Source organism: Eupeodes corollae, chromosome 2 (genome assembly GCF_945859685.1).
Source record: "Eupeodes corollae chromosome 2, idEupCoro1.1, whole genome shotgun sequence".
Taxonomy (NCBI): Eukaryota; Metazoa; Arthropoda; class Insecta; order Diptera; family Syrphidae; genus Eupeodes; species Eupeodes corollae.
Genome location: NC_079148.1, coordinates 130,993,570 through 131,018,585, shown reverse-complemented (window position 1 = coordinate 131,018,585; position 25,016 = coordinate 130,993,570). Strand labels below are relative to the sequence as shown.

General features: G+C 38.1%; 3 protein-coding genes across 3 annotated transcripts; 1 reads left to right on the top strand and 2 right to left on the bottom strand.

Annotated features, from left to right (window-relative positions):
- Window positions 1-3,322: 3,322 nt before the first annotated feature.
- Window positions 3,323-7,227, bottom strand: LOC129945668 (DIS3-like exonuclease 2). The gene is made up of 4 exons (XM_056055513.1): window positions 6,072-7,227; window positions 4,653-6,018; window positions 4,471-4,590; window positions 3,323-4,416 (listed from the first exon to the last, which is right to left on the bottom strand). The coding sequence occupies exons 1-4, from the start codon at window positions 7,093-7,095 to the stop codon at window positions 3,774-3,776; spliced, it is 3,153 nt and encodes a 1,050-aa protein (XP_055911488.1). The 5' UTR covers window positions 7,096-7,227; the 3' UTR covers window positions 3,323-3,773.
- Window positions 7,228-8,668: 1,441 nt separating this feature from the next.
- LOC129945669 (enhanced level of genomic instability 1) lies at window positions 8,669-22,236 on the top strand. Its single transcript, XM_056055514.1, has 3 exons — window positions 8,669-10,094; window positions 10,857-13,670; window positions 21,818-22,236. Exons 1-3 carry the CDS (start codon window positions 9,292-9,294, stop codon window positions 22,095-22,097), a joined length of 3,897 nt encoding a protein of 1,298 aa, XP_055911489.1. The 5' UTR covers window positions 8,669-9,291; the 3' UTR covers window positions 22,098-22,236.
- Window positions 22,231-23,085, bottom strand: LOC129945670 (cytochrome b5). Its single transcript, XM_056055515.1, has 2 exons — window positions 22,746-23,085; window positions 22,231-22,675 (listed from the first exon to the last, which is right to left on the bottom strand). Exons 1-2 carry the CDS (start codon window positions 22,989-22,991, stop codon window positions 22,565-22,567), a joined length of 357 nt encoding a protein of 118 aa, XP_055911490.1. The 5' UTR covers window positions 22,992-23,085; the 3' UTR covers window positions 22,231-22,564.
- Window positions 23,086-25,016: the final 1,931 nt, after the last annotated feature.

The following is a 25,016-nucleotide window of genomic DNA, read 5'->3' as shown; positions in this document are numbered from 1 at the left end:
ATATGTTTTTCATACAAATCAAGTGAGCTAATTTCCAATAAATAGTTTTTTTAGGTCAAGGAACCATTTGCGAAAACTTTCTTCTGTAACGATTGCTCTGCTTTTACTTATAGATTCCGAGACTCTTAAACTTAGCTCTTTATGTCGCTTTAAAAAGTTATAATACTACTTTTTACGCGGTCTGTCGTTCTTAAATGGAGTGGTTCGCTTTTCGTCCCTAACAACTTTTTGAACAACATCTAACCGCTCATTTATTTTTTGTGGAAACCCGCACTTTGCAATATTTATGAGCCATTCTACAATTTTGGTTTCCTTATTTTCTGTTAAAACGGTATTCGGACCAATTCCTTTAAGCCCATCTTCACTCCTGCCTTTAATTTTATCGTAAAGTGTTGTAATGGGTACACCAAACTCCCTACTCGCTGTTCGGAAGCTGATCTTCTCTTCACGAATTTGTCGTAATCCGCTTATTAAAGAGGCTTCAGTATAATTTTGATATTTTCTTTTCATTTCTTCTTTAAATAGTTTTAAAATTAAATGTTAATAAGTTTCTTCATAAATGAAAATACTGAAACTGTTCGAACAAAGGAAACTAAAATCCTATAAATCCTTGATTCGAACAGCTAGAAAAGAGCTGTTGGAATTTTGGCCCCAGAGATTCTACGGCCTTATTTTATTGAAAAAGGTTAAACTCTTCAACGAAAGAAAACTTTTTGAGGGGATTTTCCTTTATTTGAACACACTTTATCACACACTACTCAATAGTTCGTTTTAAACACCAAAACCGCGAACTACAACTCACTATGAAATCGTAACACAAACAGTTTTTTTTTAGGGATTTGTCTGTTGTTGGACAGGTTGCCAGCTGATGAAGTTTAAGGGGGATACCCGAATAAGGATTTTGCGTTTGCAGAAGTTAAAAATATGTTATATACAGTGTTCCCATAACGGCATTTTTAATGCCAGATCTAGCATTATAGAGAAGAGAAAAGCATTATGAAATTTTAAAATAATGCTAAATGCTTTTCTGGCATTATTGTTCTTAAGTTTTGCATTCTTGAATGGCGTGGTAAAATCGCATTGTCACCTCCTAGCAGTGCCCACTGGATACCCAACTAACGACGAGCGTTGGATCCATTGGATCCATGAGCTGAGTCACCTGAGTTATCTTTTCATTAATTAGGAGCAAAAGAACAGAAATATCGCTCTGAATGCACCAGCTCACGATTAAATCCAAGAGCGTCTGACACATATTGTGCGGAACACTGGTCTGTTCTGTACCCTGTATGGCGGCTGAATATAAACTATGGATAGAAGTAACTGACCTATTCATGGTACGAACACTAAGTTAAACAAATTATGGCAATGAACAAAACGACTAGATTAAATACCCCAGATAGCACTCCAGTGAAACTAGTAAATCCAATCTCTTTCGACGTCGCGTCGGTCCTATGGATTCTGGGGAATATTGCTTTAAAATATTGAGAGACGGAGTTTAAGATGCAAAGAACTTCCCCAAACATCATCAGGGTTACATCATCGACAACCCCAAACAATACTATAGATGTTTAAAACATCAGCGAAAAAGTAACCAAGAGCAACCAAGTCAAAGACAAAGACCAATCAAAATCAAAGAACTACTTTGAAGAATGGCAAATTGAAATAGCGGCAAGAAAACACTTTGAAGTTCTAGTTCAATGTCTTCAGCTGCAAGTGAAAAAGCTCGAAGAGAAAGTTTCCTTGCTTGACAAGACAGATTCAGAGTCCACGCTTCAGTTAAGTCAAAAATATGTTGAACCTGAATATCAAACTAATGAAGAAGAGCTCTTGTTTGAAATTGAGAAAAAGAAAAATAAGCATACCACAAAGAAACGTAAACGTAGTCCCGAGACTCGTTCAAGAAATCAGAAAAGCTCTAAAACCGAAAATAACAAAGAGTTGATTACAGGAACTAAAGGAGCGAATAATGTGGTAGCTGTTGCTAAATCAATATCTCACGCTAAAAGCAGAAACAAAATTACACCACCACCAATTATGATCTCAGGATTTGTAATTTTTGGAGATCTTAAAAAAATAATAGAAAAATGTACTTAAGAGGTTGCAAATACACATCGTACAACAAAGGCAACTATAAAGTCACAGTAGAAGAAGCTGACGAGTATAGATTTGTCACTGAAGAACTGTGCAAACACCAAATACAATGGCACTCATATGAGAACAAAGCTACAAGGTCAATAAAAGTAGTAGCCAGAGGTCTTCATTCCTCGTGCTCTCCTGAGGAAGTAGTTGAAGATCTTGTACAAAAAGGCTTCCAAGCCCTTGATGCAGTCAATCTATTTAAGAATGAGACAATTAAAAACTCCTCTGGAGAATCAATGACCAAGTAAGAGGTTACTACTTTTATTTGCTTACTTTTGACAGCAAATAAAGTCTCGAGGAGATTTGTAAAGTAAGATCAATCTTGAGCATAGCTGTTAAAATTGAACCAATCAGAAAATCTAAAGTTCTTCCGCAATGCAAACGTTTGCCAAGCTTTTGGTCATACCCAAAAATACTGCAACCGAGAGTTTGTTTGTGTAAAGTGCGAAGGAAAACATGCAACTAAAAATTGTCCTATGCGCAAAGATCAAAAAGCAAAATGTGTGAACCGCCAGGGTAATCACATGGCAAGCTCTAGAGGCTGCCCAGTTGCCAAAAAATTTGAAGAGTTCAGAAGCGAAAATACATCTGCTAGAGACAAACCCAGAAAGACAGTAAATACCGATTTAACTGCTGAAAACAATACTAAAAAGGCTGTTCAAAGTAAAAGCGATGAAAATAAAGCCTATTCTCAGATTGTTAAAAATGTGCGGAAGAATGAAGATGTTTGTTTTTTAATTATCGATATGGACGTTTTATATGGATTTTAAAATTTAGCATTTTGTTTTTTGAGCTCCCATACGATCTAGCACTATAAAATTTTAAATATACGAGTAGCATTATGAAATTTGAGATTATGGCAACACTGGTTATATAATATAGTTTGAGAGGTTTTTTTTCTAAAAGTGTTCGATTACTGGGAGTGTTTGAAATTAGGCGACCCTACCCTATATGTCGGGACGCGTCCGGTATCAAAAGCCCATTTTTTCCTAATTGTTTTAATTTGTTTAATTTAGGTTTTGTCATTTAAACTTTTATTTCACATAATGAATTGCGTTTTGTGTCCATATAAAAGCAATTTAAGTCGCTTGAATACGCACTAAAAATATGCTGCTACTCATATTTTGGACTTATTTTTGTTGAAGCGCAAGTGACTAAGGTGATAAGTGAAGTAAACAATGAATTACTTTTTTCACAAAAAAAATTGTCTTTATTATTTTATCATTATGCTCCTTAAAACGGATTTCAATTAAGTATATTTGTCTTGAACTTGAATTCTAAGTATCACATTCTATTTCCGTGAAAAACAAAATTTGAAAAAAGCCTACATTTTAAACTCCAAAATAAAAAGGAAATTCAAAAAATTTCATTTCAATCCATCACTTAAATTTCCCATTTAATCGAGTGTTTAAATTTGTATCAATAAAAAAAATATCAATGTGATACCCGAAACAAGGAAAGGATATTTTGAAAGTTAAAAATATCTTAGCTTAAGGTCTATTTAGTCAGAATAAAATGCGCAACAAATACGTACAAAACGTGAACGTGTGAGTATGTGTGTTTTTGAAATCACACGAAATGTATGTATGAAAAATTACAACATTCTGAGTCATCATCCAAAAAAGATAAAAATATTAATCATCAGAATTGCTTTGTTCGTCAATTTTTGCATTATTCTGATTTCCTTCTGCCTTCTGCTGTTTTCTTAACGCCTTTGCGGCTCGCCTTTTTCGTTCCCTCCGCTTTTGTTTTGCATTCGATTCATTGGACGCAGACGATGATCGAACTTTTTCTGGATGCTTTTCGTCTGACTTGGATCCACGTGAGGATTTGATGTCATTTTTTATTCTCTGCTCTGGATCCGGCGACTCAAAGAACCCAGCCAATCTTCCCTCATAAACCATAAGGTTTACTTCAATGCCTGAGAATAACTTGAGTTCCACTGGTGGCTTGGAGGATTTTGGTTCTGATATGTAAATTGCGGCAGGGGCCTTGCTTATGTCTACTGCGACTTTTTGAATTTTATAAGGTATCAAAACTACATGACCAGTGTCTAGAGTAATGACCTCCATGCAGTGTTTGTAGATGTCCACGACCACTGCTTGGACTTTGATGGATTTCTTTTCCTTGATGTAACGCTTGAAATATAAATTGGAGCTCTCCTCGCCGGCACACTTCGCATTGAATTTCTGGTCATTGCAAATCCGCGCCAGTTGATGCAGTTCCTCGGTGGTTCGTTTGGGCGGTGGTGTGTACTTCAATGCCGCACTTAAAAGCCTAAAAAGATACATGTTAGAGAGAAAGAACATCCCGAATAAACTCAAAACCTACCTATGAACTATGATATCTGGATAACGCCGAATGGGACTGGTAAAGTGGGTGTAGATGGGTATGGCCAGGGCATAATGCCGCAAGTCTGTCTCTGCATCTATATTCTCACTACAGAAATACCTGAAAACAAACCAAAACAAAAATCAGCTTAAGCTTCTCCCTAATTTGCAACATTTTCCTACTTTGCTCTCATCATAGGCTTCGTGAGAAGGTAATTCATCGCTACGGACACAACCTTTGGATCACTACTGGAACGGCAAACCTTTGACAGTCCGTCGAAAATACTCTTCGAACTGCTAAAGTCCAACTCAATTCCCACAGCCTTCAGTTTAACCTTCAAGCTTTTTATGGCGCTCGGCTTCGGAGGCTGATGGCTTCGCAGGAAGGCTATGTCCGGGAAGGTCTTATAAATCATATCCGCCACCGCCTGATTTGCCAGCAACATGAACTCTTCGATCAGGAAGTTCGCCGTCAGACGACTGGCGATCTCGTACGATGTCGGTTCGCCGGACGTCAGATCGAATTGAAAGTAAAACTGAGGCTTGTCGATCGAGAGAGATCCGTTTGCGAAGCGCCTGGTTCGCATCGTTTTCGCCAACGAATTGAGCGTCTTTACCCTTTCGACGATGTCAGTGGCGGAGAATCCATTGCATATGGTGGGGAAGTCATTGTCGGTAAAGGTCTCGTCGGGATTGTCGATGATCTTCTGGGCGTGTTCATAGGCCAACTGTGTGCAGGATCTTATGACGCTTCTCGTGAATCGTGTCGATAACACCTTCGCGTCCTTATCCATCACCCAGAATACCGAGAACGCGAACTTGTCCTCGTTCGGCAGGAGGGAGCACTTCATGCAGAGCGTCTGGGGTAGCATGTGGATTACCTCGTTCACGAGGTAGATACTCGTTGCTCTAAGCTTGACCAACTCGTCTAGATCGGAGCTCTCCTGGAGGAAATGAGCTACATCCGATATATGGACTCCAATTTCATAACGATCATTGTCCAGCTTTTTACACGAAAGAGCGTCGTCTAGATCTCGTGCTGTGAGCGGATCAATTGTGAATATACAATCCTTGCGCAGATCCTCCCTCTGTTTCAAATGGACCGGTTCGATCTTGATGGGATCAGCCCACATGTCCTCGAAGCGCTGTTCGAACGGCTTCACATCACTCAGACGATTGTTCATTAGAATCGCCTTTATCTCGGATTCCAGGTTGTCGCACTTGCCCACTGGGGCAACCAATTTGGCAAGGCACCGCCCGTTCTCCTCGATCTTGACAACCTGAGCAACGAACAAGTAGCCGAGAATATCGTCGGATTGTTCCTGTTTCAGGAATTCTTCGCACGACTCGACCGGTATGCACATTATGGGCGCTTTGGTGTCACGCGTCTTGAATTTTAAGTACTCGCCGTCGTCGTGTTTGGCGGGATTTTTGAAAGCAATCGAACCCACAAAGGTCCTATTGCCACTTTCCTTCACAATTCGGATCACGAACGCACGATCTCTCCTATTAGCTTCCACGTCATTCACCAGAACGGCTTCGGGGTCATCTAAAAGAAGAGATTACAGATACGAAAAATATGGATTTCACTGAACTGCTCACCAATCGTCTCATTAAGATCCTCGAGAATCGGAATGGATTCGTCTAAATCGGTCACCGATTCCCTGGTGTCGTCGTTTCTGTTCCTAACGAATGCCCTGACCATATCGCCATCCATGGCATATCGCCGGGTGGCCGTCGACTGGATCATGGCATCGGAACCACCGTCCATAGTAATGAATGCCTGATGGTTGTTCTTCCCGTTGACCCTGATCTCGGCTTCAACAATCTGACCCAGTCCGGCAGCTACGCACTTCGAGGCGAATTCTTCCAAGTCGTCGCCTCGTTTGAATAGCGGGATATTGGGATCTTTGACTTTGGCGTCCTTGTCTATGATCTGGTTGATGTGGCTGACGTAGATCTCCTGCAATTGGTTCTCGTCGGTGATCTTTTTTGGTTTCAACTTGCGTCGGTTGCGATGTCTACGTTTTGCTTTTGACTCCTGGTTAGCATCACCGGGATGCGACAATTTGCCCTCATCACCATCATCTCCTCCACTTTCGGGACTTTTGTCAACTTCATCGTCTTTAGTTGGCTTTTGAATTGCATCTGATTTGCCCTCAGACGTTTCGGAGTTCTCCTTTTGCATATGTAACTTCTTCATGAGCTCCTGTAGCCGTTCGATTTCTCTCAAAATCTCCTGCTCTGATTGGAGTCCATCCTTGGGGGTGTTGGGTGGCGTATCAGCTATTCGCACTTTCGCGGCATTCGACGGATCCGTGGCAATTTTCTGCGGGAATTGTGATTTTCGCAATATCGATAACTTTGCTCGAACACTTTTTGTGCGTTTGTGGAGTTTATTCACGGCTTCATGAAGATGTGGATCTTTTGAATTGATCGCCGCTGTCCTTGCTGGAGGAGGTGGAATAGCCTTGACCTTCTTTTCTTGAGGTTTCTTCACCTTTGTAGTCGTAGACTTGCTTTGTTGGTTACTTTTATCGCTGCAGATACTTCCCTCCCGAGAGTTTTTTTTTGGTTTTTCAACATGTTTCGAAGTTGAAGCGACTGCTGGCTTTTCTGGATCCATATTAAACTATGATGGTGGGTTTATTTGTAAAAGAATAAATTTGCTATTCTGATGAAATACGATTTTATAGTAAATTTTCATAAACAAAAGACTCGAAAAGTGGATGGAACTGTCAAAAATTGGCCGAACAGATTTCAAGTTTAGAGAAATATAGAGAGAAAGAGATAAAGATGCGGTTGTTTGAAAGGGAGAGGTATTGTACTAGAATTATATATTCAGAACCAGAGGGCGCAAAATATTTACGCTGTGTACACAATAGTCGCATACAATATCCAGTTGGAGAGGAAATCCTGAATAGAAGAATTTTAAAATAATTAACTTCTAGAATTCGGCGCAAACAATTTATTCATCATCTATTCTATATGAAATTCCTTCGAATATAATTGCAACTAATTTTATTTGCCAAAAGCAATACGAATTGAAAATCAATCCAATTAAGAACTTTAAAAATGTTTGAATATCTTTTTTGACAGTCAGATTTTCAACAAAGTCTTGAACATATGAGAAAAAAATGCCATGAACTTGAAAACAAAATTTTCCCCGATTTACCTAGCAAGCTATAAGCACGAGGCACTGTTGGCAGTAAATCATTTTACAAAAAAGGAAGACGAACAGGCTTAAAGTAAAAACTATTTCCAGATCTGTAGTTGAAATTAGTCTCATCATATCACCAAATTAGTTCCCATTTACGTCACAATTATCATGTGGTGTACTTTTCAACCTAAAATTCTATTTTTTTGGTAATTTTGATCATAAAACAATTCTGCTTTCTCTTTAACCCAAAACTACACTGAAAAAATTAAAAGAATTTTCAAAAAAGTGACATTTCCCGAATTTTTTCTAATTTTTCAATTCAATTGTTGGGAATTTTTCTTTCCGTCTGTCATATTATTTCTTGTTTTTAAATATTTTGTTTTGAAACTATATCAAATTTCGAAAGCGATTAATACAAAAAATGGGTGACAAGCTTAACTGGATACAGTCATCAATTTTGTTAAAGCAATCGGTTGAGATGTCAAAATAAACTTAGAGACAAAAAAAAAATAGGTCTGATGTCAAAATTAGAAACCAACAAATTTGAATTCTGTTTTTGTTGTGCCATGAACAATTCAAAAACTTGAAAACTTAAAATCCATATAACTAATAGGAGCCCAAAAAGGAACTTTCTTTGTAATATTTCACATTATAGTATTTTTTGAGGCTACTTACATACTTAAAAGTCTTCGAATAAGACAAACAGTTTCAATTTTATTTAAAAGAATGAGTTGAAACAAGATAAAATGATAAAAAATCGCTATGAATCGCTTCAAAAAGAATCCAATGTGAACATCGTCTTAAGTTCACTCCACGGAAGAAATACAAAATCGCATATATGAAGAAAAAACCATTATTTACCCCACAGGAAAGTAAAACCGGAATATAAACCCGCCTTTATGGAAAACAATACCAACAAAAACCTGTTTATTATGTTAGTTCTTCGAGCCACCCTGCTATATGGAGAAATATCAATATTTTCCTCGGCTGAACACACTCCAGCCGTCAATTTGGCAGCGATTTTCCCGCCATTTTTAACTTTTTTTATTTATTCTTTTTGACAAGCGTTTAAACGATAAATTCGGGGTAAAGAAAATCCTACCAAGCAATTTGTTAATTAAATTTCATTTCCCTAAGCGAAAAAAAAATTACAAATTCCACTCGAAATAAACTCGTGTTCGATAAAAGTTTTCCCAACTCCACAAACTGCACCCATCTCACATTCAAAAAGTCCGCAAACATTTTCGTGCCCTAAAAAACAAATTCCAAAAGAAAAACCTTGAACCAAAACCAAAAAGAAAAAACTAAACTAAAATAAAAAGAACCAAAAAAATAAAATAAAAAAAAAACAATGCCAGTGAAGTGTGCTTTGCTCTGCTTGCTTTTGCTTTAAAGTTCTTCGTTCCTCTGCCCTGAACTGCTGTGAGATTTAATCGAAGAAAACTAAAGAAACTGCGGTGTCATCAGAACTTAGAACTCAAAACTTAGAACAGAAACTTTGTTAGGCCAGCAATTTAAGTACCTACTCATAAAATATCGACGGGGGTAAAATAATTATGACCAGAGTTATCTTTGAATTGAATTTTGTCGGGAATTCAACGTTTGCGTCTATTTGCAGCGCATTTTGAACGAAAACTCATATTCAATGAATACTCCGAAGAAATGAGCCAAGTATCGCAGACTTGTGGCCGTAGTTGTAGCATTTTAGCAGAGGAATCCGATTTGCTTTCGGTTGCTGATGATTCAACTGATGTCGAGTGCATCAAGTTATCGTCATCGATTGAAACTGAAAGCCCCGAACGTGAATTGAAGGATAGTAAAACTTCGTTACCTTATGTGGTGAAGACACCACGTGCCGATAGTAAACTCATTCTACAAAACATGGAGGAAGTTCTGAATTCCGTCAAACGCAAACACAAGCAAAAACACCGTCGCAAGAAGGAGCTGAAGAAGATAGCTCTGCAGGAGGCCGAAGCTGCTGCCGCAGCGGAAAATGAAGCCAATTCTGATGCGACTAAGGTGAGTCAGAAGAGTCCAAAGCACCCGTTGCAAGAGAGCAAGAAGAATGTCGATGAAATTGGTGGCGAATTGAAGAGTCCGCTGAAGAATGCAACGATCTTGGATCATTTCTCGAGGACTCCCAAAAAACACGAACCGGAATGTAGTGTATCGGTATCGGAGTCGGTTAAGCAAGAGGCGACGAGTGTGGTGACGAAGAAGGCGAACGCGTTCGAGGTGTTGATGAATGCTCGCAACAAGAGCATTGGATCGAATACTCCCGGCAAGGAACCGCCCACAACGCCTGCCGATCAGGCAGCTGCTGAAGACGAACACAAAGTTACACAGATTAAGAGGAAGATCGCCCTGCAAGAGTGGGCCGATCGCAAAGGGGCCATCAAGCGCCGATTGGATGATGAAGCCACCGAGGCTTACATCGAGAAGGCGATGAAACATCGGGCAAAGAGGTGAGCATAGTATGTGACCAGCGGCTAGGTTGTTTTTAAATTTTTAAATGATTCAAATATATGTAAGGAAACAGGGCGAGTTAGATTTTGATAGTCTTTTTTTCTACCTCAAAAGCGAACTTTGCCCAATGGGTTAGTTGGGAGTTGAGTTGGGTTAGTATTTTTAGAGAATTTTCTCCAGATGAGTCCTGAAACCAAAGGGTGCTCCCAAATCGTTCACCACACCCTCGGAGTTACGCTACGAAGACACTCCGTCCCTGCCATAAAAGATGTCGGGCTTCGTTTCTTACCTTACCTAAGATAAAACAACTTGAAGCTTTTCGCATTCTCTTATATTTCGCATTTGTATTTTTTCCAATTGATCTGGACCTAAGGAGTTACACCACTCTAGACAATGGTCAGGGTATCTGAGGACCCAATAGAAAAGCTAGCCACAGGTTAGACTTTTCCTTAGACCTGTTCTCGGTGTCTTCAGTGAATGGTATCGACGTGTTGCTTATTCCTACATCCAGTAGTGGAGGTGCTGGACAATATGATCCTTCCCTTATTAAAGATACGCATCTCTCACATCCATAAGAGACTCAAATTATTGCCTCTGGTTTAATTCTGGGATTTTCCTGCTGGAGTTTTCGGATCTATTCGCTCCATAACCAAAATATTGTTTTAAAATTGTAAAGTTCCAATTAGAAAATTCATCATTTCCAAAAGTCCAAAAAATTCATACTTATCACACATAAATCTTGTATCGACATTTCTTTTCAGATTCAAATCAATGCTCACCAATGGCCACGAAGCAAAATCCGAAGAGAAACCAGCAACACCGTTAGCTGCTGAGAGAACTGAGAAGCCAACTCCCCCCGAATCAAAATCATCAGCCAAAGTATCGCAATCGGCCAAATCTAAAGCAGCCTCAAAACCAAAACGCATTTCGAGACTTACACGTCGTGTGTCGTCAGTTGATTCTACTGAATCCATAGACAATGCCAGTCAGGACTCTAGTGGATTCCTGGCAAAACTCTCCTCACCAATAAAGAAACGTGACAGTTTATTGGGCTACTTTCCCAAGAAACCATCACCAGCAATCGAAGCTGTGGAATCGCAAGCAAAAGATAAAGAAAAACTGCCTCAGTCAAATGAAGTCCCAACAGAATATTTAACTCCAAAGCGTGGAAAAGGTCGCCCGTCAAAAAAACAAAAGGCAACAGCAACTCCAATTCCAATTCCAAAAGAACCCGAGGTGGCTGTGGAAGCAATTGAAATATTAATAGAAACTCCAGAACAATCAACGACTGGCAGTGGTCGCCCCAAAAGACAATGTTCTCGAAAATCTAGATACGATGAAGATGTGAGTCCGATTTCGACGACAAGGGTTGAAGAAAAACCACTCACCCGTTCAGTTAAAAAAGCTCCAAAACTCGACGCATCGGAAGTTGAAGTCATAATCGATGTGGATAGTGAAAGTCCAAAGCAAACTCCAAAGAAACTGGCCCCACTCTTTATAAAAGCAGTGCCCAAGCCAAGTATAGACCCCGAGATGTTGCGAGCCAAGCAGCAATTCCTGATGTCCGGTGTGCCGGAGAAGATGCGCCTTGAAATGGCCAAACAAAAGCAATACGAACAATCGTACGAGGAAGCCATCGAGGAGTTTCCGAGTGTGAGTCATGTGAGGCAGCTGAGTCCGAGCGAGAACACAGACAACGATAAATTCGAGATTACCTTCAAATTGCGTCCGAATCATGACGACGACGAGGGGGAGGAGCACAAAACGCCGTCGAGGAAAGTGCGAAAGCGGGCAATAGGTACCTTCACATCGTGTACGCAAAAAGATTTTCGCGCCGCGCCAAGAAACATGCTTATCGGACCAAATCCATTGACTCAAATCGATAACAAGCGACAGATCATCAAGGAGTGGAAGGTCGCCTACGATCGCTTCCCCACCTTCAGGTGTTACAATCAGCTGCGAGAGAAGTACCGTCACTTCTGTGCAATAGATTCGGAGCAGGAGGCGGAACAATTCACAGACACCTTCGTCGTGACTCGCAGCAGTAGTCGGCGATCCCTGACGAAGGCTAAATTCGATCCAGACGCCGAAGAAGAGAAACCACCTCCGTCGGCGCCCAACGGGGAACTCCTCTTCACAGAGAAATACAAAGCAATGTCCTCGGACCAGGTCCTCGTCAATGTGGCTCCGGTAAATCAATTGAAGGAGTTTCTATCGTCTTGGCGGGGGGTTTCCCGTGCAAACGAACAGAATTCCTTCGCCGAACTGAACGATTCCAGCAACAGCAGCAGCGCCTCTTGCAATTCAGTTGTGCTTCTAGGACCTAATTCTAGCGGCAAAACCAACGCAGTGTTCGCTCTGGCCAACGAGATGAACTTTGCCGTACTCGAAGTGAATGCTGGCATGAAACGCACGGGCAAGAAACTCCTGCAGGAGCTCCAAGAAGCCACCCAATCTCATCAGATTCGCAAGGACTCGAAAGTCAACAAATCAAACAAGAGTCTGCTGAAGAGCACGCTGAATGGCAACAACAAGAAGAAGCGGCAATCCGCCGAGGAAAACACCGTCGTCGATGATTTTGAGCAGAGCACCAGGAAGTCTCTGATTCTTATCGAAGATGCGGATATCATTTTTGAACAACACGACGCCGGATTCGTTGACGCCCTCTACACTTTGGCATCGACTTCGAAACGTCCGGTCATCATTATGGCCACGAATCCAAATTGCCAACACCTGCAACGTCTGATCAATCAAAATACAATTTGGTTTGCTCCGGCGAATGTACTTAATATATCGAAGTTCCTTTCTGTGCTCTCGCTCATCGAAAACTGTCCAGTTGAGCTGAATGATCTGGTGAGTTTGTACCTGTTGAATCGGAAGCACCTGCGAAAGACAATCCTGGAGATGCAGTTCTACATTCAGAGCGGTGGTGATCGGGTGGTCAAATCAATAAAGAAGAATGCCTCCTCCTCCTCGTCCACCACCACCACCAGCGACGACAAAGGCAATTCGTCCGCACAGTTTTTCGCTTCCCCACAAAAGCGACGCTTCTCTGAGGAACCTAACCAAGTCACCGAATCAGCAATCGACGATGAATCCGATAGAAATAGAAAGAAATGTTCTGCTTTAGGTTTGACGGGAGGCGGTGGCAGCGGCAGCGGCAGCAATGAAGTCAACTTCCACAAAGGTCTCTTTGAATTCTTCACCGTTTGTCAGAATATGAAGTGTCGAATACCATTTCCCGTTGATTTCCATTTGCTACGAACAAATTTGACAGATATCTTTCATGTTTCGAGAAATTTAACCGAGACAAATGCTTCGACACGTCGCAAGTCTAAGAGTCCGAAAAAAGCTTGGCTCTCTGCCGCCAATCGACCATCCGTCACAAGATCGTTGAGTGATTTCTATGAGAATCTTTCGGCGGCAACTATGGTTGCCGGGGTGCAGGAGCGTGAAGATCGTCTAACGAACAGTCTGAGCGAGGATTTGGCTCATTGTCTGGTGGAACGTGCAATTGAAAAGAATCTTGTTGCTGGATATTATGCTTATAATTTATTTGATACGCCGCAAGACGGGTAAGTTTTTTTTTTTTTAATTATTATTGTTTTGTTTTTTTAAAACCAAAGTCTAATGAATTCATGGTTTTGGTAAGCAGAAATTTGGCAGCTTAATACTGCAAACCTTCTGTTGTGGTTAAGGTGGAGCGTCAATGTTTGTTCTTTATTTTCATTTTAAAATAGCCCCAAAAAGTTGCAAATACGTAAGCTACCAATATTAAACCCATATTCAATCTCAAATTATGAGAAGGAACCCCTGATAATTTCAAAGAATTAAGAAACTCTGGGGTATGATGTTACTTGCTTCGTGTCCATGACGTTGCCTACTGAGAGCTACTCGACGATATCTTCCTCCACGTCCGACATAATAAGATAGTTTTTTTTTGATAGTAGTATAAAAAAACCTGAGCTGTACTTTATTATTCAAATCTTTGGTAATTTAGGATTGAAAGCGATCAGATTCACGGAAAAGGAATTTTTTTTAATAAGAATGCGTTGTTTTCCCGAGGTCAAAAGTAACTCATGTCCTTTCTTAAGTCTCAAACTATCTCTTTACCAAATTTCATTTAAATCTGTTCAGTAGCTTAGGCGTAAAACCGATCGGACCACCTGAATTTTCACATGGGAATGCGTCATTTTCCCGGGGTAAAAAGTAGCCTATGTCCCTTCTCGGGTATCAAAATATCTCGATACCAAATTTCATGCAAATTGGTTCAGTAGGTTAGGTGTGATTGAGTTACAGACAGACAGACAGAGTTACTTTCGCATTTATAATATTAGTAAAGATAAAGATATATGTATATATTTTTAGCCCTCTATCAAAGATAAGCAACATTTGTAGAAATGTCGTCAATTTATATTTCTGCCCTTCTTACTTATAAACTGCAAGTCAAACATAAAAAAGATTTTTCACAAAAAGGAGAGATAGCTTAATTTTTCCATGAAACTTTTCTATAAAAAGAATTGATAGTTCCAGACGACATAAGTGACTTGACAGTTAGGCAAGTGTCTAGTATCTGATTGGCCAGCTGGTAAAAATTTACCTTCCAATTAAGGCAACTTTAATGGAAAGTTGACTGGAAGCCAAGGCAACTTATGTCAAAATGACAATTCATGTTTTTTTCATGCAACTGAAAGCTGAACTTTATTACCCTGTGATTTATTTATTTTCTGCACAATTCCATTTAATTTTTTTGGTAAAATAATTCCTTGTCAATTTTAAAAAGGAATACATTTATTTTATTACAATACGAAATACAAATCGTGAAGGACTTGTAGCTAACCTGAGAAGTGTTTTGTAGACAATAATTTTGTTGGTACTTTTTGAACTATGAACTTAAGGTAGAGCCTTGCGAAGTAAACTTCTGAATTTGAAATTCATGACACTTGAAAAACTAACTAGTTGCCTTGGTCAAAATGTACGTTGAAGGAATGAAGTTCACTGCAAATATAGTCCCTTATGTTGCCTGAACCTGCCCAGTGGATGGCTCAAAGTTTCTCTTCAAATGAAACTGAAGGCCGCCTTCTTTGAAAGATTCTATTTAGTTTGTTTTCATTTCAAATACGTGATTTATTTGTAGCTTTATTGTGAAAAGTCTGAACGCCAAGTAGCTTAAATGTGACTTTACTTTTATGTTGTGTCCCTAAATCACTTGCTCCAAACTTGTTTGAGAATATGAAAACATTTCTTTTTAACAAACATTTGTTCGTATATTGTGCAAATTAAAAAATTGTGTCTCGGCTTAGATGACGAATAGCTTTTAAATTCACTGTTTTCACCTAAGTCAAAATTGCATATTTTAACACAAATAATTCATTTTGATAGACCAAAACTTTTATTTAAGCTCCCAAGCTGTGTTGTGGATTGTTACAAATCGTAACTATTTCACCCTTCAGCAATGAGATAGAAAGATATGATGACGTCATATTGTTACTATCTTAAAGTTAAGGAACGATTATAGTTAACATTAGGGTTAGAAAAAGAAAAGAACTAAAACATTAGTTTGTGAAAAACCAAGCAACCAAGCAACCAAGTTCACAAAGTGACTAAAGCAAAAGGGCATATTTAAATACTCACAGAACTGAAATCATACTAACTTTGACATAGCTTCCAACATTTACCGGAACGAGAAAAATTATACTTTAGATTTTATACATTCCTTCTTTTCGGAAAAATGATATTCTTCACATATTGATGACAATGCTTTTCGACAAAAGACCACATTAGGCTTAAGAAGAATTATCTCAGATACAAAAACACAGACAATTGGAAGTTCAATAAGAACATTGATACTGTTTCGAATCATAAGTCTCATCATCCCTTTTGTTTGATAGAAAGATTAATCAGGAATTGGAATTACTATTTTCACTTAGTTTTATATAAAGGGTGTTATTTTTTAAAGGTATAGAACTTTAAATTGGAATAAAACAAATCTCATGTTTTTTTAATTTACATGAAATTTACTTACTTACTTAAGGTGGCGTTACAGTCCTGTGTGAACTAGGCCTCACCCAACAAACTTCTCCATCTAACTCTGTCCATAGTTAGATGTCTCCAGTTTCGCGCTCCAAGTTGGGTGAGGTCACTTTCCACTTGTGCGCGCCACCTGATGCGCGGTCTTCCTCTACTGCGCTGTCCTGTGGGTGTGGATTCGAAGACTTTCCGGGCCGGAGCATTGATTTCAATGCGCTCTACGTGACTCAGCCATCTTAGTCGTTGGATTTTTAACCTTCTGGCTAAGTCTACGTAGCTGTACAGCCCGTACAGCTCATCGTTCCATCTTCTCCACTCTCCTTCGATGCATACGGGACTGTAGATCACACGAAGGACTTTTCTCTCGAACCGACCCAAGGTGCTTTCATCTGCTTTTTTCATAGTCCATGCTTCTGCACCGTATAGCAGGACGGGGATGATAAGGGTCTTATATAGCAACACTTTGGTCCCTCGAGAGAGGACTTTACCACTCAATTACTTTCTTAGTCCAAAGAAACAGCGGTTAGCAAAAATTATTCTGCGTTTGATCTCAGCGCTGGTGTTGTTTTCTGCGTTAACAGCGAAGCCTAGGTAGACGAAGTCCTTGACTACCTCAAAGTTACGTCTGTCGATGGTGACGTTTTGACCTTTCTTGACGACAGCATTTACTTTGTTTTACCCTCATTAACCGTTAAACCTATTTTTGCCGCCTCTATCTCAATACTCACAAAAGCCCCATTGACATCACGCTCTTCCGATTATGTCAATGTCATCAGCATATGCTAGTAATTGGACAGACTTTTGAAAGATAGTGCCTCTAGTGTTGACGTGGGAGCCCTGCACCATTCTTTCAAGCACGATGTTAAAAAAATCACATGACAGCGCATCAGCTTGTCTAAAACCTTTTTTGACATCGAAAGGTTCTGTTAAGTTGTTTCCAACCTTTATGGAGCAGCGTGAATTCTCAATGGTCATCCTGCACAAACGGACGAGTTTGGCGGCGAGGAAAAAACTAGACATGGCTCTATACAGCTCGTCCCTGTAGATGCTGTCATATGCGGCCTTGAAATCGATGAAAAGATGGTGGGTGTCGATTTGGTGCTCTTGGGTTTTTTCCAGGATCTGCCGTAATGTGAATGTTGTTGACGATGGGCTTTACACGTTCACATATTACGGCAGAGAAGATTTTGTAGGCGATGTTAAGTAGACTGATTCCTCTATAGTTGGTGCAGTTTAGAGGGTCTCCTTTTTTCAGGATCGGGCAAACAATACTGAGGTTCCATTCATCGGGTTGGTGCATGCTCCTAACCAACTTATTCCCAGCTGCTTTAAAGACCTTGGCATTCAAGCCATCCGCTCCAGCGGCTTTATTAGACTTCAGCTTAGATATGGAAATTTACTGTATTGTAAATATAATTTTCCGGACTTTGCATATTCGACAGCTTTTTCGAACATTTGTGATCGTAAATCGGGAATAACGCGGCGAAGTTGTCATTCAATTCATCTAGTTTTCGAGCTCTTCGGCGCAGACTAGCGATCACATAGCCCCACAGAAAATAGTCAAGCGGAGTTAACTCGCCCGATTTTAAATCCCAATTTACTGTTCCGTAACGTGTAATTATGCGGTTACCAAACATTTCCTCATGTAAATCACGAGCACGCGCTGTGCTATGATATGTTGCGCCCTCGCCGCCCTATTGGTAAAACCACAGATCTTGCACATCATAGATTAGCGATTAGTAATATAATAATAATAAATGGCTCCATAGTGGTCACCATTGATTGTAACGTTTTGGCCAGCATCATTTTTTACTTGTTGTGGTAAAATTTACCGCAACAAGAAGTACGGACCTATTTGTCGCACCAGCAGTGCCTAACTATGTTAAGTCCAAATTTCGAATTTTCTGCGCGTACCTGTGTGTTGACAGTGTTCTTACGAAAAGTTGATTGATCTCAGTTTTAATTTCAGGATTTCAATTTCATCTCACTAAACAGCCAATTTTTGTAGTTGTAACGGTGTCTCAATATACACTACGGCAGCTTTGATAATTGTCGTATGAATTGAACAAAAAGTGAGCTTAATAGCTAAACAGAATTCTTTTGGATTGGGATTCTGGTCAATGGCAACCTTGTTTTGGGCCCATTTGTCGAATCTACGCCTTTGATTCTGTGGCTCAATTCTTTAAATGCCAAACCATACTAAAAATAATGGCCAAATCACAACTACGCGGTCGGGCTTTTTCTACCGACTACGATATTTTACGATATCATGTGTCATAAACGCGACCTAAGGGGCCGGTTATAGCTATCAGTAAAATCCATCAGTAAATTTGTCATTAAATTAAATGTCACTTTGAGACTCCGCCCCTTAGACAATTTTTTTACTGTTGCTTTCATCAGTAAAAATTTTAATGATGTGATCGGAACAGTTAAAAATTGGAACACCAACAGCAGAACGAAATTAAAATGGATTTATAAATTACATAAAACTTTAAATGCGTTGTTTCTTTTTGAAAAAAATACTAGAATATAGGATTCACCTGATTGCATCAATCTTTTCCTAGAAATAAATCTGTAACATGTTCAAAAACTAAAAAACTAAAATTTTACTGATGGATTTTACTGTTGGCTATAACCGGCCCCTAAGAATTTGAAAAACTTAATGTAGCTTCAAAGTTTTTTAAATTTAACAACAGAATGCAAAACACAGATTCTGAAATAAAACAAAATATAGTTGTCAGCTGCCAAAGCGCGACAAAACAGAAAACAGATTTTTTACACTTCACAATTTCAGAAAGTAGTAAGCTTATAGCAAGCGTCAAACTACGATCAGAGGCTCATCATAAGTGCATGTGTTAGTTGTTAGTAAAAAATAATACAATTATAGCCTAACACACGCACAAAATACAAAACAAAATTAGTATTTAACTATTACAGAACAATTAATAAAATGAGAACGTTTACGATGGTGGAGCACTGGTTTTAAACAATGATTTTAATCCCACCTTATTTAAATTTAAATCTATCGATGAACAGTTTAAGTTATATATGTAAAATGCTCATTCGACTTAAAGCTTCGTTCTTCGCATAGTTAGTTCTATTGAAGTCAATATGTATAAAATCAAATGTGCGCAGGTGATGAGTTCCGCCTCGGTAATTCAAATGTACACAAGAAAGCAAATAAGGTGCATTAATTTCACCATTAATGAGTTGATGAAAAAATACTAAGTCATTATTAACACGCCTTTGATGGAGAGATTGCATTTGAAGAAGTAGAATGCGTTGTTCTTAGGGAGGCAGATCATAAGGATCTTCCCAAGGAAGACCTTTTAGGGCAAAGCGAATGAAATTATGTTGAATTGATTCAATACGTTTTCTTTGAATTTCGTAATAGGGAGTCCACACCTGCGAAGCATATTCAAGATGAGGACGAACATGGCAATTATACAAAGAAAGAGTAATATAGGGATTATTGAACTCCTTTGCCCAGCGTTTTATAAAACCAAGCATAGAACTTGCCTTATTAACAATAAAATTAATGTGATGTGTAAACTCTAAGTTGGAACAGAAACGTACACTTAACTCTTTAAATGTGGAGACACGACAGAGTTTTTGCTGTGATATACTCGTACAGTAGTCAAATACGTTACTGATTAGTTTTTTAGTGAAAGTTATCGTCTGGCATTTTAAAGGGTTGAGTAAAAGGCTATTTTTCCCACACCAAAATGTGAAACTATCAATGTCAGCTTGTAAAAGAATACGATCATGGGTGGACTTTATTATTTTGAAAATCTTCATATCGTCAGCAAAAATGAGAAGTTCACTTGAGCGTAGACATGACGATACATCGTTAATAGACAGGATGAACAGAAAAGGGCCTAGATGGCTTCCCTGGGGAACACCAGATTGAGCAACAAAAGGTTCAGAATGACAATTTATAAATTTTTCCTCGTAGCATCTGTTTTCAAGGTATGACTTAATCCAAGCTAAGAAAAATGGTGGAAAACCAAGAGCCTTAAGTTTAAATAAAATAATTCCGTGGCTAAGTTGGTCAAAAGCCTGTAGTTGCTTATATCCGCCTTGTTACCTTTCTTGAAAATTGGTGTTAGAAATGACTTCTTACATATACTGGGAAATTTACCTGTTTTTAGAGAGAGTTTGAATAAAAAATACTATCGGGGGAATACCATCAGGACCGGCTGAGCAGTCATTATTCAACGCAGATAAAAGATCAAGGACCGTACTCTGTAGCACAGGTATGTGACTACAGCTAGTTTGCGAAAAAGTGTGAAGATTATGAAAATATACTTCAACAACAATCTTGAGGGTTATTAACAAATGACTCACGCAAATTGTTGCGAAAGCTTTACAGATATCAAAAGTTTTATCTAACGAAAGGTTCTTGTAAGTGAAGTTAACTGGGCCATCTGATTTTTTCTTTGAGTTTACAAAATTCCAAAATTTTTAGGATTCTCTTTCAAAGAGGTGCCCATATCAGTAACATAACAAGCATATAAAAAATTAGAAAGAGATTAAAATTGGTTTAAGAGTTTAACATAAAAAAAAGTTGACTGAAGACAGAGTTTTGAGATACGTTTTCCATGCCTTATTTCTTTTGTTACGCAGTAAACGCAATTCTTTCGTGTACCAAGGATGGCTAAAGTTTGTATTTCTTGATTTCCATATCGGTACATTTTTTTCAAAACAATAATTAAGGATCCTATAAAAAGTTGAAACTGCTTCGTCAATGTTAGAAAATGCTAGTGTATCAGCAATTCCAGAAATGGTTAAATCTTCAGACAACTGCTGGAAATTGACTCTTCTGAAATCAAAAGAATTACTGTGATTAGTAAGGTGATTACTTCAGTCAAAAAAAAATGTCCAAAGGGGGGGTGATATTTGTCAATATTAGTAATTCCTGATCTAGATTCTAGAACAAGAGTATTAAAGCGTCAGAAGAAAAGACAAAATCGAGAATTTGATTTTTTGAGTTTTTAATACAGCTTGTTTGCTGTAAGTCAGTAAGAAGGACTTTATCGAGAAAAGATAGTTCCATTTGTGAAGAAGAAGGAGAGCCTTCAAGGTAGGATTCGTCTTCGGATGGAATATATCCAAAGCCAAAGCTTGAGCTAATATTTCAGATGGCATCATAAGAGTCCATTATTGTGTGATTCCGGTATAGCTATTAATCAAATAACAGCTGTGGTAAGTTGAAACAGTGACGCCAACTTTAAGTTATATACCTCTGATAAAACACCCGTTGCATAGACTTTTAATATTTTGTTTTTAATTTTTTACAAAGCTAATGTTTCAAACTTTTAGATTATTAGAATTCCAAAAACTAAACATATAAAATTTTAGATTTGTGGTCGGTTCGGTTCATTAATCAAAAAACTGTCTTTTATCCTGAAAATTGAAAAGAAAAAACAAATAAGGTGTTTCAAATTATTCAGCTCATCAAAATGCAACACAGTCGAAACTTTTATATAAATAGTTTTCCAAATATGTACATACGCTCCACCCTACTGTAAGCAAATCAATCGGGGATTGCGCCATAGTTTTTGGCTCATTGCAAAACTAAGATTTTGAATCACTCTTTATTTTCGTTGTTTTTTAGTTCGAACACAGTTCTTACCCTCCCTCATTTTAAATCTGCAAAAAATTGATAACATTTTATTATTCTACTTTTCAGCATCACCCTAACCAATTTTACTCCAGTCACCCCTCTGCGTTCCACTCGATCATTGGCATTGGACTACGAGCCGTCGCTGCGTTCGATTTGTCGCAGTGAAAAATCCCGTTTATCTAACGACCGACGTGGATCACGTTTCTATCATTATCTCCGCAACAGTTGTGTGAATCTGGGTTCATATTCACTGGATAATTTCGAAAATGCATGCGATATCTTAAACGATCCATCCGACATTGAAATACTCTCGTCGCAGGCCTCGTCGTCACAAAAATCCGAATAACAATCGTCGAGACGACAATAAAACAACACTCAAAAGAAAATAAAACAACAAAAAAAGAGAAGAAGAAAATTATCTTTAAAATAATAATTAAATTAATTTATGTTATTTGTAGAAAAAACAAAACAACTGAAAGTGTTCTAAAATAGTTCTCGTTTTTATTTTTCAGAGTAGGGATATTTTGCCTAACGAAATATCCGATTTTTTTTAAAACCAAACGAGCAAAAATAAAAATGTAAACATTTTTTTAGTTTTTTTTTTAATAATATTAATATTAAATAGTTTTTTTTGTTTATTCATTAAAAAAAGTTAAATATAAAGGAAATATATAAGAACGTCAACGTCGTGCGTCGCGCCGTCTCATTGGAAATGTACATAAAACTAAGAATTTCTTAAAACGAAAATTAACTAAGGACTCTTAAGTTAATCTATGAAATGAAAATTAAATGAAATTAAAAATAAAAATATTTTCAAACACAAAACAGGAACTTTATTCTTCGGCGTTTCTCCGATTTGGCACTGGGCGTCAAAGAGATTTGACTCTGATTGCTGTAACGGTTTTCTGCTGGGACAGGTACTTTCTGTAAATGATCCAAATAAAAATGAGATGAGTTTCGTTTCTTAAGTGAATGGAATATAAGTTCGACTTACCTCTGCAACAATACCAATTCGGTATTTCTTGAGATCTGCTGAAGCATCTGATGAATGACCGGCCTGGTTGAAGGCTTTTGTTGCATCTTTGCCAGCATATTCTGTTATCAATTCTCCACCGCCGGGATGTTTGTCAATAAAGTCGGTTACATCGTATACGACTCCTTTGATGATAATCCAAACACGACTTCCCTCACTGCCATTGTTTGCGGCCACTTGAGCTAGTGTGTAGGTTTGTTCAAGCATGATGATAAAAATGTAGGTATTTTAAAACGTTACACGTTCTGCTTTCGAGATTCCAACTTGAGTGAATGAATTATTGTTGGGCAATGGGTGAACTTTTATATGTCCAGAACATTCAAGTCATGTTTTGTTTGTTTAGTGATAAGAAGATATGTGACAATTCCGCCATACGCTCATGAGCAAGTTCTCTCTCCTTACAAATCTAAATTCTCAGAACATTTGACACACTTGAAATACAAAACAAAAGCAGAGAAATAGTAAGAGTAAGGAACCCGCTCAGGGAAGGGGATTCATGAAATTCTTTTGATAAAATTTACGTGCCTGATAAATGCTATATTAATTGTCATCTTGATTTGGGAAGCAACGGGCTTAAACGTTTCATGAAAGGTGATTAACTGTTGATCGTCTAGCTGCGAACCAGACGTTTTTTTTAAAGTTGTCATTTGTTGATAATTGGGTTTTTTTTTTGAATCAATGATGTGATCGCATATTTGTGGTTTTGCGGGAATTTAGTTAACTTGTATTTGTTTATATTTTATAAAAATATGAGGCGTTTTTTATTAATGGTCATTATTAACATCAATATTTTTTTGTAGATTGGGAAATGTGGGTTTTTTCTTATTTATTTTAAGAAAATTGTTATCAGACATCTGGTTTATTTGTTTATATATTTATTGATGATCCTCGGGGAAGTTTTTTTCAAGTGCATATAAATTCTGTTAGGTTTGTCGTAAAAATAAATTATATATCATGTTGTATTTTCTATTTATTTAAATGAGCTATAAAATTGTCGATAGCAACTACAATTAAATTTATGCACTTATAGAAAAGTTTTTAATAAATGTTTTGTATATTTTTCCGATCATAACATAGATTAAGCATTTAACCCGCCGCCGATATCAATGAGATAGGAAAAATTTTATAAATTAATTCAATCAGTAGATATCGTGGTTAATTTTTTGTTTTGTTTTTGAACGTGACTGATTGAACCTCTTCAAAATTAAAAGTGCCGGTAATAAGGTAGGTAGGTAGGTACTTGTGATTTTTCTTTTGTTTAAAGTTTTTTACGGGACACACTTAAGTGCCGACCTATAAAAAAAAGAACTCAAATAGAAATATGGATTTATGGGAAATTAAATCTAGAGGGTGACTGTTCATAGATGAATGAGATATCAAACCAAAAAGTCTAGCAGATTTGATTTATCAGCTGTTCATAGGAGTGGAATCAAATGGATACACATTTTATTAGAAAACAATATAGTATTGGAATTTTTATGAAAGAGTGGAGAAAATTTCACAAAAATGATAGGATTACTTCATAAAAGAGAATTTCTAATAGTAATTTCCGAAGTAGTACCCGTAGCATGATGGTTAGTGCGTTGGACTGTCATGCAAAGGGTCTGGGTTCAATCCCTGCCTGTGCCACCTTAATTGTAATAATTTTCGTGGGTACTGCCTCTTGCGAGGAATTGACAAATCCTTCAAGAGTAATTCTTGTCATGAAAAAGTGCTTTCTCAAAACTAGCCGTTCGGATTCGGCCCAAAATTGTAGGTCCCTTCCATTCCTGACAACAGTACTCGCACACAGGAATGGTTGAGAGTTGTAAGTCACTAGGCCCTGGTTCACAACGGACTGTTGCGCCACCCCATTTGATTTGAATTTCCGAAGCTATGTTCAAATCATTCGTCCATTCTTCATTATTAATCAGTTTCTGAAAAAAATAAATATGTGAGAAATACAACCAAAAGTACTTAAAACCAACACTTTCTTGAAGTCTTTTTGCTCATTTCCCACCAGTTGAGATTTTTGAGTTAGTTCACTTTTATTCTAAGTGTGCGAAATAGTCGAAATCAAAATCCAGGTTGCAAATCATGGCATAGGGTCTTTTCGCGTAAAAACCCAACATTTTTCACGAAGCTCAGAAAGTTAAACAAAATCGCCAAAAACGCAAAACGAATGTAGTAACGCCCATATAAATTTTAAATAAAAAAACGCCCAAATTCTTTGTGTCATTTTTTTAGTGTAGA

Excerpts from the sequence above, each read along its gene's own strand:
- LOC129945670 (XM_056055515.1), bottom strand. The coding sequence starts at position 22,991 with ATGCTTGAACAAACCTACACACTAGCTCAAGTGGCCGCAAACAATGGC. Across the intron at positions 22,676-22,745 it reads GAATTGGTATTGTTGCAGAG|AAAGTACCTGTCCCAGCAGA; the intron begins GTAAGTCGAACT and ends GATCATTTACAG.
- LOC129945669 (XM_056055514.1), top strand. The coding sequence starts at position 9,292 with ATGAGCCAAGTATCGCAGACTTGTGGCCGTAGTTGTAGCATTTTAGCA. Across the intron at positions 10,095-10,856 it reads ATGAAACATCGGGCAAAGAG|ATTCAAATCAATGCTCACCA; the intron begins GTGAGCATAGTA and ends ATTTCTTTTCAG. Across the intron at positions 13,671-21,817 it reads TTTGATACGCCGCAAGACGG|CATCACCCTAACCAATTTTA; the intron begins GTAAGTTTTTTT and ends TCTACTTTTCAG.
- LOC129945668 (XM_056055513.1), bottom strand. The coding sequence starts at position 7,095 with ATGGATCCAGAAAAGCCAGCAGTCGCTTCAACTTCGAAACATGTTGAA. Across the intron at positions 6,019-6,071 it reads GGATCTTAATGAGACGATTG|ATGACCCCGAAGCCGTTCTG; the intron begins GTGAGCAGTTCA and ends CTCTTCTTTTAG. Across the intron at positions 4,591-4,652 it reads AAGCCTATGATGAGAGCAAA|GTATTTCTGTAGTGAGAATA; the intron begins GTAGGAAAATGT and ends GTTTGTTTTCAG.